The sequence below is a fragment of the Pinus tabuliformis genome, chromosome 2_2 (assembly GCF_031772625.1).
Source record: "Pinus tabuliformis cultivar Carrire ecotype Pingquan chromosome 2_2, CPIR1, whole genome shotgun sequence".
Taxonomy (NCBI): domain Eukaryota; kingdom Viridiplantae; phylum Streptophyta; class Pinopsida; order Pinales; family Pinaceae; genus Pinus; species Pinus tabuliformis.
Genome location: NC_142300.1, coordinates 1,210,959,684 through 1,210,977,924, shown reverse-complemented (window position 1 = coordinate 1,210,977,924; position 18,241 = coordinate 1,210,959,684). Strand labels below are relative to the sequence as shown.

General features: G+C 37.7%; 1 protein-coding gene across 1 annotated transcript in view; it reads right to left on the bottom strand.

Moving 5' to 3' along the window:
- Window positions 1-18,241, bottom strand: part of LOC149197834 (mitochondrial import receptor subunit TOM40-1-like) — a 376,128-nt gene that overhangs the window by 88,152 nt on the left and 269,735 nt on the right. Inside the window, exons 8-9 of the mRNA XM_089405991.1 lie at window positions 16,451-16,519; window positions 16,247-16,330 (exon numbers count right to left, since the gene is read on the bottom strand). Of these exons, the coding sequence (XP_089262117.1) occupies window positions 16,247-16,330; window positions 16,451-16,519 (153 nt within the window). The remainder of the gene's footprint in view (window positions 1-16,246; window positions 16,331-16,450; window positions 16,520-18,241) is intronic.

Below are 18,241 nucleotides of genomic sequence, written 5' to 3'. Positions count from 1 at the left end.
ACGTTCCTTGACCTTCTTCATGTAATTATGGGGTACAGATATTACCTTTTGCCCAAGTAATGAGTTTATACCATCATTTGATCAACATTATCTATGCTCCTTTCTTGTTCCACTGTAAAAATAGTAACAACTTCATGGTGGCTCTCTTCCTCTGCTGGGTAGTAAAATGTATGTGCTCACTGCTACATGCTCAAAAAACAGTACATACCTCCTCTCTATGAGGAACACTGCAAGCTCTACACAAGGGAATAGAAGAAGTAAGAGCATTAAATTTAACAATGGTTTTGAAACAAACTGAAGGCTTGTAACTTGTTTTAAAATACATATTTGTCAATTTTATTATGCAATTTCATTTACATCATCATCATGGCAACTTCAAGTTTATCCATTCGTGAAGCATAGGAAGTGGAACATGAAACCGAATTTACCACTAAAGTTGATCCAAACTCACCACTTTGGAAATATGTAACTATTGTTGGGAAGATCCAAGTAGGGGGGTCATTGGCATGGATTTGTAGTGAGTGTAAAAAGGAATATAAGAGATCATACAAACGGGATATAGCACATTTACTTGGGTTAAAAGGAAATGGGGTTCAAATATGTATTGGCCCACCTAAAGAGAATGGGGCAGATGGAAATGGTTTAAGCAAGGAAAAACTTACAAAATATCATAAAGAACAAGACAAGGTAGATGCTAAAGCAAATGAGGCAAATCCTGCCTCTCGATTAAAACACCCAAAAAGGTTGGGAGCATCTTCATCAAAGCGTCCACTTCATTCTCATGGAATTGTTGGTTCAAAGCGGTCTAATTTGGGACCGCTTGAAAGGAGTTTTAATAATGATGCTCGAGAGATGGCAGATGCAGCTATAGGTCAATGCATTTATGCAAATGGCCTTCCCTTTAACCTTGTGCGATCTCCTTACTGGGCAAAGATGATAAAAGCAGTGAATGAAGCCCCGAAAGGATACAAGAACCCTGGATATGAGAAGGCCCGCACCACAATGTTGAGTGCTAAGAAGTTAGATTTGGAGGCTAAATTAAACCCCATTCGTAATTCATGGCGCATTTCAGGGATGTCCATCATTTTTGATGGATGGAAAGATCAAAAGAATAGGCCTTTGATCAATGTGATTGCTCAAAGCCCAAAGGAGGCAATGTTTTTTAAGGCAGTGGATTATGAGGGGTAGGTGAATGATTCCAATTCATTGCTGACATCTTGATTGAAGCTATTGAAATGGTGGGGCTAGATAATGTTGTCCAGGTAATAACTGACAATGCAACAATGGGTAGAATACCAAGCCTAATTATTGAAGCAAATATCAACACATCTTTTGGGCCCCTTATGCTATACATTCATTGAACCTCATGTTGAGCAAGATGGGGAAGCAAATTGAGTGGATTTGAGTTATTTTTGAAGAGACAAAAGAAATTCAAGCCTTCATCACAAAGCACCACATGTCCCAAGGCATCTACAGGGAATTTGCAAAGTTGGAGCTCCTTAAGGTACCTGAACTTTAAACTTTATTTCCTAAATTCTAATTTCTATGACTCTGAAATTTAAATTCAAATATGTAAATTAGATTCTCAAATGTCATGATTTGTGAATCATAATAGTTATTCAATCAAATTATGATTTTTAATTTATTAAAATTTAAAAGTTGAGACATTGGCAATTTGGCACTTGCAAGTTGTCGAGACTCGTTTTGCGTCTCACATCATAGCCTTAAGAAGGCTTATGCAGGTGAAAGAAGCATTACAATCAATGGTATGTAGTTCTCTTTGGAATCAATGGAGGCAATCCCAATCCGATAGAGCACAAGCAATAAAAAGGTTGGTTGTTGATGATGAATGGTGGGATAGGGTGGAATACCTCTTGGCATTTACTAAGCCAATTGTGGATTTCCTTCACCTATTTGACACATATATGCCTAATTTGGCAGAGTTGTATGAGGGCATTGATTCCATGATAGAGAAGATAAAGGTGGTTATAAATGCCAAGGAAAAGGACCCAGATGAATTCTTTTACAGAGAAGTAAAAGATATATTGACCAAAAGGTGGAACAAGATGACCACCCCATTGAGCCTTTTGGCCTATGTAGTGAATCCAAAATATTATGCTACAGAGTTGCTAAATGATCTAGAAAGAACTGCACCAAGCAAAGACTCAGAAGTCTCACAAGGATTTAAAAAGGGGTGTTAGAAAGGTTTTTGTAGATCCTGAAATTGGGATTCGGATTTGTGTAGAATTTGCTCATTTTGTGGGATCAGAGGGTTGGGGTTCTGATATTGATTGTAAGCGGGACAAGACTAGATTAATTCCAATTGATTGGTAGAACTACTATGGCGAGGAACTTCCACATATCCAAAAATTGGGCATTGGGAACTTGTTAGAGGTTGCTAGTTCCTCTTCAACAAAAAGGAACTAGATTACATATGGCTTCTCATCCATTCAGTGAAGCGAAAAAATATTGGCCTTTAAGAAGGCCGAGGAACTAGTGTATATTCATTCAAACCTTCGCCTTTTGTCACACGAGAGACGAATACAAATTTGGGGCCACCAAACTATGGGATGTTGAACCAAAGTTTCATGACTTAGATATGGCGTTGAATGCCAGGTCTCATATGACTTTGTTTGATGAGGAGGTTGTTGATTTGTGTAGCTTGGGAGGTACTCCAAACCCTAGTGAGGGTTTACGAGGGTTTATGAGGTTTGGGAGGGTTTATGAGGTTTACGAGGGTTTATGAGGTTTGTGAGGGTTTATGCAGATATTTCAATTTTGTATGTACTATGCATGCTATAATGTTACTAACTTACTTTGTAAATAGTAAAACTAACATCTAGATGAAGATCTATGTTTGAAATCAATGAATTTGTATCATTAATGAGAATTTGTGTAAGAAATATCTAATTTTTAATATATATATATATAATAAAATAATATATAACGAATCCTATGTGTCTTGTTCCGGGGAGTCAACGTGTCTGAATCCGACACTCGAATCCTCGTATCCTACGAATCCCGAATCCCCGTGTCAGGTGACTTAGCTTGAGGGGAATGGTCCCCTTGTAAGTCTTCCTTCGACACATCCCGAAAATACACCTTCATGCTCTACTTTGAACTCAAGCATACCTGTCACCATCTGTCTCATATCGGGAAGGGCCTTATAATGAAGATGGGAAAATCTTCAGTGCCATAGTTCAGATTGTAGAGATGTGTTGCAAGATATGGCTCCCAATGGACTTCCTCCAACTTGATACAAACTGTCAACCCTGAACCCAAGAGTAAAAGCATCTTTAAAATTTATTTTCCAAACACGTACCTTTCCATCAATGAATGCCACCTTGAATCCTTTGTCCTTCATCACCGAGATAGATACCAGGTTATTCTTGAGAGCGGGTACATATAGTACTTCTTGCAAATGAATAATGTTACCTTGATTCAATTGAAGGGTAACATTCCCTACTTCCTTCACGGGATAGGTGGCATCGTCTCCAAGGATGATCTCCAAGTTTGTCTCCTTTTCTATCAGATTAGAGAGGGCTTCTTTGTATCCGGTGAAGTTCCTTGAGGCACCACTATCAATCAGCTAATTTCCCAAAGTGTCCGGAGGAGAGGTAGTGGAGAGGGTCGATATAAGATAGTACTCTTTTTTCTTATTGTTAACAACATTTGATTCTTCATACCTGGAGTTCCTTGATTTCTTGGAGGGTCGACCATTTCCTTGATGTCCCGCATTCCTTTTCCCTTTGCCATTGGACCTGCCATTCCTTTGATCATTGTTGTTGAAGTTGCCCCTGGAATGATTGTGATCATCATCATTCGATGTGTCCCTTCTATTTGGACACTCCCTTGCATAGTGGCCAAACTTATTGCAAACAAAGCACCTACCCTTCCTTCCTCTCTTAGATCCAGGCTTTCCATGGAAATGACCTTTAGACCCTGCATTATTTCTCCTTTTGGCATGAGCAGAGAATGCAGTGGGGTTGCTTCTATTAGAAAGAATTTCTTGCTCCACCATTCTTACTTCTTCTTGAATGTATCTCGACATCAATTCTTCAAACCCTGGAATTCGATCATTATTGAGGATGGTGGTTCTAAATACATACCACTCAAGTGGGAGTCTCCAAAGGGTGGTGAGAGTAAGTTCCCTGTCAGGAATGACTTCTCCAATCGAGAGTAAATCATTCTTGATCTCAGTAATCCTCAAGAAATAGGATTGAATATCCTCGTCCTTGCTCTTCTTAATATCCTTCAACTTATTCTTGAGAAATAGAATTTGATTAACATTACTAACCTTGAACATGTCGACCAACCTGTCATTGATCTCGTTGGAGGTCTTCAATTCAGAGATGTAGGCCACTAGATGCTTGTCAATGGAATCCCTGATAATCTTCTATGCTTTGACTTCAACATTATTATACTTGGTCTTCGCAGCAGCCGGTGCATTTGAAGGAGGTTCAGGGATTTTACGTTGCACATAGTCCATCACTTATTTTTCTTATGTGGTCAAATCAAGAGACATCTTCCATCCATGATAGTCAGATTTATCATGGAGTTTTTCTTCAACCGGGAAGTTGGATGAGGAACCCATTGAACCTTTTGTCCATGTCCAACTGTCTTTGGTGATTTCTCTTTCACTCTTGCTTGGGCTATGTCTTCACCTCAGCGTTGATACCATGTTAATTTTAGGCAACAATGGTATGTTCTATGCTTTAGAGTAATTTTACTTCAATTTCTTTATAAGCCCAGTATCAATATTCAAATTAGCATTCACATCAACATGATAGTAAAATGCAGATAGAACATAAACATAAACAGTAGAAAACAAGCCAAGACAAGAGGACACAAGATGTGGCACCAGCTAGGGACAAACCCCAATGTGGGGAAACCCTTGATCAAATCTTCTTTTAGTCAGCAGAGAGAGATAGTACAATTTAAAAATCTGATCATTTATAACCACAACAAAAAGAGCCCTAACCAGAAAAATCAACGTTGGTCAACAGGGCAGATTTGACTCTTAGCAAATTGGTCAACTTCAATCAACTTCAGCCTCCAAACAGCTAGATAAAACAACCCTCAAAATAGTCAAATTTGGCCCAGTCAAAGTCTAGTCAAACAGCCCACCTGCGGTCCACCCTAGTTGTAGTCAACATTGGTCAACACTTGGTCAAACTGTCCAGAAATTCGGTCTTCTGAAATTTCGGCCTCCTGAAATTTCAACCTCTTGAATTTCGCTCTCCTGAAATTTCGCACATGTGGAGAGAGAGATACCCAGAAATATGTACACAATCAATGAGGAGAGAGAGAGAGAAGTGTGAAGATGAGTGTGTCCAAATGAGGCTAAGTCACCTTCTATTTATATGCAACGTTGAGGATGAATAGACGTGATTGTTGGGCTTCTGAGCCTACATAAATTTGTTGGCCGACCTTGACAATTTGACCATAATCAAAATAAATTCATAACTTCATTTGTACATGTCAGAATCGGACGATCTTTAGATCAATCAGACACCTCTCAGAGAGAGGAATCCAAGAAAAATATCAGTTGTCATAAATAAGATGACCCATGTGGAGTTTGGCCTAGTTGTCAATTTTAACAAGATTCGATTGCTGCCTCCTGGTCTCACACCCCAGCACCCGGCTTTTGAAACTCGAAATCCCTCTGAAAATTTTGGAGTCCTCACTGGCTTCTGCGTTGCCTCTGCGTGGCTCTGCGTCAGCCCCTCTGGCTCAGCGCTGCCACTGCTGGATTACTCTTTGTTGATGATTCTTCGACTGAGAAAATCACTCTCTCCGGAATCTATCCCTACCCCTTTGCTGCAAGAAATCTCCTTAATCGAATTTTCCCCCTGAGAACTTCTCACTTCAGAAAATCACTTTCTTGATCTCTCTTGGTGTGTTTTCCAAATGACCCTCAAGCCCCTTCTTATATCTTCCTGTTGGACAACCAACGACCTAGATTAACTCCTAATCAAAGGCTCAGATCGTTTTGACTTGATCTTCGTCTTTTTTCTAGAAGTTACACCCACAATTAGATTAATACGCATTAATATTTTAATTTTCGTAAGTTTAGACTTTGGAACTCCATTAAAAATTATTAATTATTTTAATAAAATCATCTCTGGGTGGAATTTCCCAAAACGGTTTCTGGGTTTTTTAGAATGCATGTGCCCAAGCCTCCCTACAAAATTTGAGGCCTAGAGCACATATGATGCTACCTCAAATCAACATGAAGTCCCTGAGTAGCTGAGGAGCAGCAGTGGGCAGTTGAGAGTTGTTCACAAGTGGAGCTGTGAACAACTCGACAAGAGTCTCAACGTGTTGTGTCCTTGACGGACTAAGGCAAAACTAGAGAGCAGATTGATAGCCAAGATTCAGTGGCTAGATGGACTTGGAGCATTGATAGTGGCAGGAGCTATAGATCAGGCGCCGAAGGACTGGGCCAATGTTGCACGAAGCGGGGACAAAACGGGGACGTTTTTTGGAAGCGGGGACGCGGAAGCGTCATTTTCCAAAAATCTAGGAAGCGAAGCATCTGCGGAAGCGTCTGCTATATATATATATATATATATATATATATATATATATATATATATATATATATATATATATATATATATATATATATATATATATATTTATTTATTTATTTATTTATTTATATTTTTTTGCATTTATACTCAAAACAAGCATCCCAAATACCAAATTAGTTGTAGAAGACATGAAAACATGCATATTTTTGCATAAATCAAGAAAGATATAGCATCCATTGTACATTAATGATTAATTATTCGAGCATCAACCATTTAGATGCATCAACCATCTAGAATCTAGATTCTTCTCCTCTTGCCTAGCCTTTGCCTCTACCTCGAATTCTAGGGATATTAGTCAACATTGCCCAATTTTGATCAAACTACCTAATCCAAGACTTAAAATATGGTAGAAAAAGCTTAACATGCTTGATCGATGATTTTGACTTGATTGAAAGGTAATTTTTTGCTGAGGGCGTGACAAAGGAGTTCAATAATTAACACCACCAACACTAGGGTACATATAGGGCTTGGTGCTCTTGATTAAATGCTAATCGCATACCTTCATACTTGATATAATCTAATGAAATACCACAATCCCATTGATCCTGAATTCCTGAAAACTGTTAAGTCTGTTGAATTTTGAATAGGATATGAAATTCTATTTTCTCCATATGAAGTCCAATGAAGTTGGAACCACTCTCAAACATCCTGAGTCATTTCATGGTAATGTTAAAAATTTAAGTAAAAGGATGAAAATGAAAAATAAAGGAGAATGTCACTTTTACTTTAAAAATTTAACATTGCCATGAGGAAGCATCTGCTATATTTATATTTTTTTTGCCTTCATTCCTCACCCTAACCCAAGGTGGACCCACCCCCAACAAGCAAACTCACCAAAAAATTAAAAAAAGAAAAACAGATTTTTTTAGGCTGCACGGCGCACTTTTCCTAAGCACGTACGGAATCGTACGATTCGGCCTCCAAAGCACTGCGCTTCATACAGCCGAAGCGTCGTATGAAACGCGCTTCGGAGATTCCAAAACGCGTTTCGGAGGGACGCTTCCGAAATTTCCAAGAAGCGTCATTATCACTCCAAAACGCGTTTCAGAATTTCAGAAGCGCATTTCGGAAGGCGCTTCCTAGACGCATCCGTACGGACTGCTCTTCGGGGGTTAGATCCGGGGGGGGGGGGACGTTTCCTGCAACATTGGACTGGGCAGGTACATGGTACAACCGAGTGGAGCTGAGAGAGTCGACTTCATCAGCGAGATGGTCAGAGTATCTTATTGAGGGTAGATTGGATGTCAATGGACTGACACCAAGCCCCAGTGTGTATTCTTGTACTAGTGGATGTATGAGGACCATTATCCCTGGTATAGGAGCCCTAGACTATTGTATTATATGTTGTTTAATATAACGAATTTGGGTTGAAAATTGTAAAAAGTTATGTATATTATGTGCATGTGTGATTTAGTGATGTTTATATTCCGCTGTGCAAAGTAGTATCGTTGAGATTCTTGGTTTGGTAGTGTCAGATATTTTAAAATTCTATCCTAGATCCAAGGTCGTGGAAATTCAACAGAGGCACTAATAGGTGGTTCTTCAAGTGGACATGGCAGCAATGCTCCCACTTTTGGGGAGGATGTGGTTCTTAGTGACACAAATGAAGATATATTTGATGATATGTAAATGTAATTTATGATGGTGTTTTAGTTTTAGCTTTTAAACTTTTGAAGAATGAATATTGAATACCATAATATGCCATATGAATTATGTACAATGGTAGTAGACTGCCAATCATAGTTCATTTTGTACTTTGTACTATGTAGTGTGCATTATTAATTTTGGTGATGATGTTGTAACTTGTCATGTTGATGATTGAAATTTGAAACACAAACTTGATGATATGTTGAATCATGAATCATGAATGTTTTAATAATCATTAATGATGATGACAATGTTTATGTTGAATTGATGATGATAGATGATAATTGATTATGTATTTTTCGATATAGAATCTAGATTATGAAAGATGAATGGTAATATGTAATTTGTTATATATATATATATATATATATATATATATATATGTATGTATGTATGTATATGTATTGTGTCGTTTCCCTGTCGTATCATATCCAGATTTTTTTGAAAATTTGTCGTATTCGTTTCAAACCTCATATCCATATTTGTTCCTGTATCCATTTCAGTGCAACTTAGACAAAATATCCAAGGATTTACCAATCAAATCTGATGAAGAAGATGTACCTCTATTTGAAAAAGAAGAGAAACATGATAAGGCACCTACAAACCAAGAAGAAGAAGAAGAAGGACCAAGTGAGCCTATTCAACCTATAATCATTCTCGAAACAAAGAAGAGGCCAAATTTGTTAAAAGCTACACTTAAAGATGCCAAAGGACATGGAGCAACTAAAGGAACTTTCAAAGAAAGCAAAAGACCGAAGAGATGCTCAAAATATGCAACATACATGACGAAGTTAATTGAAGCATAACCAACTACCTTTGAAGAAGCCGCCCGTCAAGAAGAATAGAAAAAAGGAATGTAGAAAGAATATCAATCCATCATGAAGAACGAGGTTTGGGAAATCATTTCTAGACCTAGTGACAAATATGTTGTCACTTCCAAATGGATTTACAAAATCAAACATGTCGTTGATGGAAGCATAGACAAATACAAAAGCCACATTTGTTGCAAGGGGTTTCTCTCAAAAGGATGGAATAGGTTATGAAGAAATCTTTGCTCCTACTTCCAAGTATACTACTATTAGATCTTTGGTTTCTCTAGATGCTACTATGGGATGGAATATCCATCAAATGGATGTCAAAACGACATTTCTAAATGGAACCATTGATGAAGAAGTATATATTGAAAAACTAGAATGCTTAGAGATAAATAGCAGAGATACTCACGTTTGCAGACTGAAAAAATCTCTATACGGCTTGAAGCAAGCTCCTAGAGCTTGGTATGCAAGGAAGGATGTGTATTTGTTAAGGATTGGGTTCATCAAAAGCTTTGTCAATGCAAACCTCTACATTAAGATAGTGAAGAAAGAACCAGTTATTATACTTTTATATGTGGATGATTTGTTTATTACAGGTGTGGAGCGCATAATTCTAGAATGCAAGAAAATGTTGGCAGCATAATTTGAAATGTAATATTTGGGACTCATGCATTATTACTTGGGCTTGGAAGTTTGGTAGAAACCCAATGAGATATATCTTGGTCAAGGAAAGTACATAATCAAGATGTTACAAAAGTTTGGTATGATGGATTCCAAGCCCATGATCACAAATCTCAAGAAGTTAAGAAGTTCCGACTCTAGTCTCATTGATCCTACAAGCTATCATAAGTTGGTGGGCTTTTTGATGAACCTGGTAAATACTAGACCTGATATATGCTTTGATGTAAATGTTCTTATTCAATTTTAGTTGGAGCCTCATCATGACCATTGGATAGCTGCCAAGCATATCTTGAGATACCTACGTGGTACAATTCATCACTGCCTAAAGTATGATGGAAAGGAAGTTAAGTTAACAGGTTTTACCGATTCCAATTGGGGTGGCAATGAGACTGATGGGAGAAGCACTACCAGTGATTGTTTCAGTTTGGGATCTGCTATGATTTCATGGATGAGTAGAAAACAAGATCTCGTTGCATTTAGTAGTGTTGAAGTTGAATATGTTGTTACATGTGAAGTAGGAAAAGAAGCTATTTGGTTAAGAAAACTCTACACAAATTTGTTTAGAAAGCCTCTAGATCCTACAATGATAAATTATGATAATAAAAGCAACATCAAGATGTCTAAAGACCCTGTATTCCATGCCAAGACGAAGCATATCAATAACAAGTACCATTACATTAGGAGTTTGGTACAAGATGGGGTCGTGAAGCTACAATATATTCTAACGGATGAACAGGTAGCTGACGTGTTGACGAAATCTCTTCCAAATAAGAAGTTTGAATATTTCAGAAGCATGCTTGGATTGGTTGATGTTACAAATTTAGTTGATAGGGAGAGATGAAGCATCTTGTGGCAACAAGACGTTGGGGAGGACATCATCGTTGGCCTATGTGTTGATGTCTAAATCCCAAAGTAGGGAGGATGGCATTGGTCATGGACCTCCGACCTTGGATACACACCTAGATCCCTGGGTTGGTGTTAGAGCTTAAAACTCTAATGGTATCTAGAGAGGCTAAAGCTTGATTACACCTTAGTCCCACCCAATTAGAGTACCCTAGTCAGCTAAGTCACATGACACGAGGACACGAGACACGGAGGACACGTAAATACGAGGTATTCAATACGAAACGCAGCGCCCTGGAAACAGGACACGGGGGACACGTATATATATATATATATTTATATATATAATATATATATATATATATATATATATACCGAAATATAGTTTTTTATCCATATTAAATTGCAGGTTGCAGCTTATCTAATCAAATTAAAATATAATTACTTCTCAAAGTTCATAGTTCACTTTAAAAAAATAAATAGAATCAAAATTTACAACTTACAAGCACATAAGAAACTAAGTAGTAAGTACTTACTACTAATTATAAATTTAGAACTTAGATATTAAAACCATAAAATGCAGATTTTCCATTAAGTCATCAAAATCAAAATGTATCACTGTTCAGTGTTTACAATGTACATAGACAGATCATAGACTATAGTAGATACTGACTCCTGAGAGAATGCCAATGGAAAATACAAAAGAGTAGATACTAGATACAAAATAAGTAGGAATATCATAGCTCGGTATTCCCAAGAGGAGTTGCCAAATTGATCCTAATTGCAAGTCTGAAAGAAATTAATGGTTCAGAATGAGGTTGCAAAAAATTGCTTCAAGGCTTGTGATTGCATGGCTATATGTCACAATTACTTTCAGATATATGCTACAAAATAAGCTGCACTAGACCTTAACTTGATGCCTGAAATGATAAGTGTCTGCTTAGATTTTAATAGTGCTGAAGCAATAAAAGACCGGTCAAAAACCTTTAGTCTTCACCTCCTTTCAATAGCCATACAAACATGTATTTGAATTGAGGAGGTCACTGTTGTTCATGAGATTGGACCAAACCCCCCTGAGGAAACCTTAGGCAAAGATTGCCACAGGTCTGTTCAATTAAGTGCCAAGAATTGCGTAACAAGACATATAGATTGTACGTGTAGCATGTCTTGATAAGGACTGAGATCATAGAAGAGTTTAATGAATAGTATTTGGTCTCCTCCTGCAACAAACCATTGCCCAAACGAATCCCAAACACCAAACAATACTCTGAAGTAAGACTCCTCCAACGAGAGAGATTTGATCCTAGAAAAAATAGATGATAACCAAATCAAGTCACTTCGACTGATAGGACAATCTTCCATAGGGCCGAAAGAGATTTTAGATGTTGATCACAAAAAAATAATCATTTTGAGTGCATACCTAGAAGAGCTAACCTTAAGCCTTTAAATAGATTTTCTCTTGATTTAAGAAGGGGCTATAAACCATGTTTTTTTTCAATACGTATTCAAAACATCGAAATACATTAGGGCAACGTATTCTATGTACAAAATACGCGTATTCAAAATTTATGACACGAATGGAAAACGTCGAATACGTATTCGATTTTTATGACACGTTAAAAATCGTATTGGACACGTATTAGGGCCGTTTTCGTGTCCAATACGTAAAATACGGGACACGGGACCCTAGGGGACGTGTCCTGTGACTTAGCTAGTCAGGTATCTAATATGTAGCACTGCGTGTGCTAGAACTCTTCATAGTTCATATCATTTTGAGATCTTCCATGTACCTATGTATGTATGTAATTATGAATACCTCATTCGTTAAGAGGGAGTGTTGAAGAATGTAATTAATGTTAGTCTTCATAATTGTATTTTCCAAAAGAAATTTTACTATTAAAGAAATTGATCTTCATATGACAGACAACATAATAAAGAAGTAAAGAAGCCAACACATATCACAAGCAATTATCAAGAAATAGAGGAATCAAGCCCTAATATCTACATGCATTAATTTCTCACGGATGATCAAGAACATTGAGCTATGCTCTTCCCTCTTGTTTGAGCTCACAAGATGGGATTGAAGCCAGGAGAGCTCCTGGGGTTGAGGGAACTCTTAACTATAGGTTATGTGTGATCCTTGTTTTGTGTTGATAAGTGGTAAGCCCCCCTACCATCAAGTCTGGGACTTGCCAAGAGTATAACCCCGTATGCATCCTAACCACAAGCTGGGCTTGTTGGGATTGCCATCCATTTGGCCAATGGATGTAGCTTGTTTGTGTGTGATCCTTGTCATGTATTGACAAGTGGTAATCCTCCCAAGCAAAGATGAGACTTGGTTGTGTGTGATCCCTGTCATGTGTTGACAAGTGATTACCCCCCCAAACTCTGTGGATGCAGGTGTTCTACCACTTGACTCTTGAGAAAAAAAATTTGGTTGTGTGCAATCTTTGTCATGTGTTGACCTACGTCACCTGACACGGGTATTCGAGTGTCAGATTCGAACATATTGACCCCCCGGAACAGGACACGTAGGATTCGTTATATATTATTTTATTAAAACATATATATATATTAAAAATTAGATATTTCTTACACAAATTCTCATTAATGATACAAATTCATTGATTTCAAACATAGATCTTCATCTAGATGTTAGTTTTATTGTTTACAAAATAAGTTAGTAAAATTATAGCATGCATAGTACATACAAAATTCAAATATCTGCATAAACCCTCACAAACCTCATAAACCCTCGTAAACCTCATAAACCCTCCCAAACCTCATAAACCCTCATAAACCCTCAAACCTCATAAACCCTCATAAACCTCATAAACCCTCATAAACCTCATAAACCCTCATAAACCTCATAAACCCTCCCTCATAAACCTCATAAACCCTCACATTTTTGGGATTCGAATCCCAAAATCGAGACATGATGTGTCCTAATAGGACACGACCGGGATTCGATGGTGTCCTGTTAGGACACATGGTGTCCCATTTTAGGATTCGAATTCCCATCGAATCGTGTCGGATTCATGGGATTCAGACACGTGGCCTGTTTTAGATGAATCCGGTTTCATAGGTGTTGACAAGTGGTAATCCCCCCAAGTCTGTGTCAAGGTGGGAAGATCAGTGGATATAGGGTGATAAATGAATCTCCCTATCATGATTCTTCTTCATTAGATTGTGACATTATTGTTCCAGAGCAGGGATGATCAAAGATGAGTAGAGAAAGTAGAGATCTGTGTTACAGAAAGAAATTCTTCCCTAGCTTAGATTTAGTGTTGAAAATTGACAGCGTAGGGATGAATTTCCTTAAATAAAATTTCATTTCTAGCAATTTTGGAGTGACTTCCTAAAAATAAAAAGTCATGTCTAGCATCTCAATCATGACTTTCCAAAAATAGTAAATCACCTGCATCAATTGGTAATCAAGTATAGATGTTAGAAAATCACTTAACTTATCATTAATGAATCTTAATAGTTCAATTTTGACTTACTCATCAATAGTATCATTACCTTTATTATTATCCTTATCATCCTATGATATTATTATTAAAAGGAATTTCAAGGCACCTTACCCTCTCAATCATATCGTTCTCCTCTCTCCTTGATGAATCACAAGGTACTACGTTACTCTCTCTCTCCCTTAATGGATTCATTACACTCCTCTTACACTCTCTTACACTCATTAAAGACATGTCATAAAAGATTCCTCTTATGCACTCTTTAATGCATATGTTACACTCTCTCCTTTATGGCATAAGTTACTAAGGCATGTGTACCTCTCTCCTTTATGGCATAAGTTACTAAGGCATGCATACCTCTCTCCTTTATGGCATAAGTTACTAAGGCATGCGAGATTCCTCCATCTAGGCATGTGTTGCCTTCCTCTTAATGACATAAGTTACAAGGCATGTGTTGCCTCTCCATAATGGCATGAGTTACACTCCCTAAATGGCATATGTTACTCTTCCTCAAGGCATACGTGTTACTCATTCTTTATGACCCGAATTTGTTGTTCCTCCTATATATGTATCTCATATCATCTCATCTCCTCACTACTTGTGCATTGTGAAAAAAGGATTTGAACTTGAGAGAGAGAGATTTGAAGAAGATTGTGTGAGAGAGAGAGACTTGGAGAGTAGGAGCAGAACTTGAAGGTTGATTCAATTTTGCATCATTTGTTGCTACCAGTGATATTCATGCTATAGCGTGTTCAAATTTGGGTGAACTTACTCATTCTCTTGATCTCTCACTGTACTTTGTATCTCTGCTGAACAATTGATATCTAATAGAAGAAGAATCCGGTTGGGATTTCCCCTTGTGGGTTTTGCCCTAGTCATTGGACCTAAATTCTCTGTGTCTCATTCTGTTCTTGGTTTTCTTCTAATGTGCATTTGGTTTATGTTCCATCTACAATCGTTTAACTAATATTGCAGCATAAAGAAGTTTTGCAATAAGTGATTGTTACAGCATACAACATCTGATTTTCATCAAAATCCAGCATAAGTCAAACCTGGTTAAACAGACCGAAATTCAGCCTCCTACAAATGCCTAGAAAACTCAATCAAGCTAAGTCAAACAGGTCAAAATTTGGCTCCCTGCAGCTACCCAAAAGCTTGGTCAACTCTGCCCGTAAACTCAGTTAACTCTACCCAGAAATTTGGTCAACTCTGTCCAAAAAAAAATTTGGTCAACACAGGTCAAACAGACCTCAGAAAAGACTCAGTCAAAGCTGGTCAATGCTGGTCAAACTTCAGAAGGCTACTTCTCTATCTCGCCCACATGAATAAAAGATCACATGTTTTTGTGACGATCCGAATTGTGTCCAAATGATGGAAGCCGAGTTTGTATTTATAGTGGTCATGTTATGCCCAAGGGGCACATCTCCTTGCTAGGCCAACTTAAACTTTTGGAGGGCGACTTGATCAATTTGAATTCAAATTTAAATTTAATTTCCCTCCTTTTAATTCAGCTGACCTGTAGCTGGGGAATACCTCCCAAAACTACCCAAAAATCAACAGAATGCCCTTCAACATTAAATAAAAGCACTTGATTACAAAAATGGTTAATGTACCATCCAATAGATGACCCAAGTTCATCTGCTCAGTAATCTAGAAGAAATAAAGCACTAACAAGAGCATGGATGGAAGGACCTTGAGGTTAGCTATCTGTGGATCATCACAGGATTGTTGGCTGACAAGCTGAACAAATGGAAGAAAAAAAGTTCTCCTAGGGGTTACCCACTTGGGTGGCTAACAAAACCCATAGTGTATGAACAGCAAGCCCTCTTAAGGAGGGAGATTCACCATCTCCGATTGGCAAGGAACATTTATTTCTTATAACAAAATACTCAGACTGTGAAGGGTATCCTACTCTTGAAATTCTTCATAAAGAAAAATTTACTTCACCAAGTCCCCTACCATAAAAAAAAAATATCAACATAACATCTTTAACACAACAAAATTACCTGCATCCACCAAACTCATAGTGAATTTCATCAATACCCCACAAAGGGATGGTTCATACAACATTGTTTATGCTTAAAATGCATCGCTAAAGTTGAAATCTTCATATATGGAAAGATATACCAAAAGGAAAATCCAAAGTCTTATTTATAACCATGATTAACATTGTGAGAAGCAAATGAAAATTTACCTGTCGTAAAAAGTAATCGTAACCGAAACTAGTAGTTGCATCTCTTGTTGTATGATTGTACATGAACTCGGAGGCCAGTGAGACCTGTAGGTGCATGGTAGACAATATTATACGCAGGGTTGCAAAGCATAGAGATCAGACAGAAGAATAAACATGATAAAAGGTCAAATCTGTATTACAACTGTCAATCACCACCTATGTTACCTTCTCAGAGATTCTCTGCACATAACTCAAAGCCAATATGCCCGTGCTTGCAACTTGGCCCGTTGCAATCTGCATAAAAGAATTCATTCCCAATATTAACAAAGATTATAGCACAATCTACTTATAGTTGTTTAGAAAGCATAGAAACATACAAAGTTGTCAATTTGCATATTGTAACTCGAGCACATAGAATATCACAAATTTCTCCCATTTCTGGTGTTCCCTTGATCATCTTCCTTCAATTCCTCCCTTCTTTTATCTTATATTTTACACAAAGTGAAAACAAAGAGAGACTGGTGTATAATTTGAACTGATACAACGGCACGAATAATATAATGAAATTCCATAATAAGCAAACAGATAAGAAGCAAACCAGATACTTTCAGATGACAGATGTCTAGTATATCTCAGAATGAGAAGCACATCACATTTGTCGGTATGTTTAATTCCCCAGGTATGAATTGATCTCAGTTCCATTGCATTGATTTTGAATGTTCATTAATTGCTGACACATCCCTGCCATGTTGAGATTCACGATGGCAGGAAATTCAGTTATGTTCTACGAACAAATTAAAACAGAGAATTATCATGGAAGGTATCAACCAATGTTGTTAAAAGCGCGAGCGGGATTAAATCAGCGCCAGGAATGAAGCGGAAAAAATCGGAAAAAGCGGGAAAAAAGCAGGAAAAAAGCGTTTGGTACAAAAATATTCATTTTTTTTCATTTTTTTTCAATTTTTTTAATATCTAAACCATCTACAACATAAAATAAATACATTGACACATAAATATGATAAGAAAACTAATATATAAGATGTTTAATATCATTTCTAGCGCTAAAATCACACATAACAATGAATCATGTCCTGAATAGTAAGTCCTGAGTCCCAGCTCAGCCTCAAAATATCAACAAAAAATATGATAATGTATCTCATCATGTCATAATGTCATAGACTCATATACAATAAAATGAAAGTCTAATCCTATTGATTTCCTCTGCCCCTCTTGCAAGAAAATGTCACAGCTTTCTCTTTCCCTCTAGATGTAGATGCTGGTGCCTGTGCTGGTGGAAATGACAATGGAGTCTGATCATCTGATGTGCTCTAGAAGCTGAAGAACTAGAAGTATGAGCTACAGGAGGTAGACCACGTCCTCTACTGGTCCTAGTGGTAGCCCGGGTAGGCGGTGTCACCTCCTCCTCCTGCTCCTCCTCCTCCTCCACCTGCTCCTCCTCCTGCTCCTCCTCCTCCTCATCCTGCACTAACCAATTATCAGTAGAATCCATGAGAGGCCTCTCGGCCTCAACCCTCCATGCAGCAGTGGTGTCAATCCCATCCAATGAGATGGCATCCACATCAGGTGTCCTCTCAAGTTGCCTCACCCACAATTGAAGATTGTAGTAGACGTAGACCATGTCATTAAGTCGCTGGGACTCCAACCTGTACAAAGATCATGAAATAATAATTAATAAATCCAAATTTTCATTATAAATCGTGCTGCCACGGACCCCCGAGCTTTTTTACGAAAAAAGCGGGCTTTTTTCAAAAAAGCGCGCTTTTTTCGAAAAAAGCGGCAAAAAAAAATTTAGGCGCTTTTTTCCCATAAAAAGCACGATTAAATCGGCTTAGGGAAAAAAGCGCGCTTTTTTGAAAAAAGCGCGATTTAATCGCGCTTTTAACAACACTATTATCAACCATAGGTATAAATTATGACCTAGGTTATTATTCACAAGTATGAGACGTTTTTCCAATGGCCACAAGACATACGTTGATTTCAATATAGAACACCCTG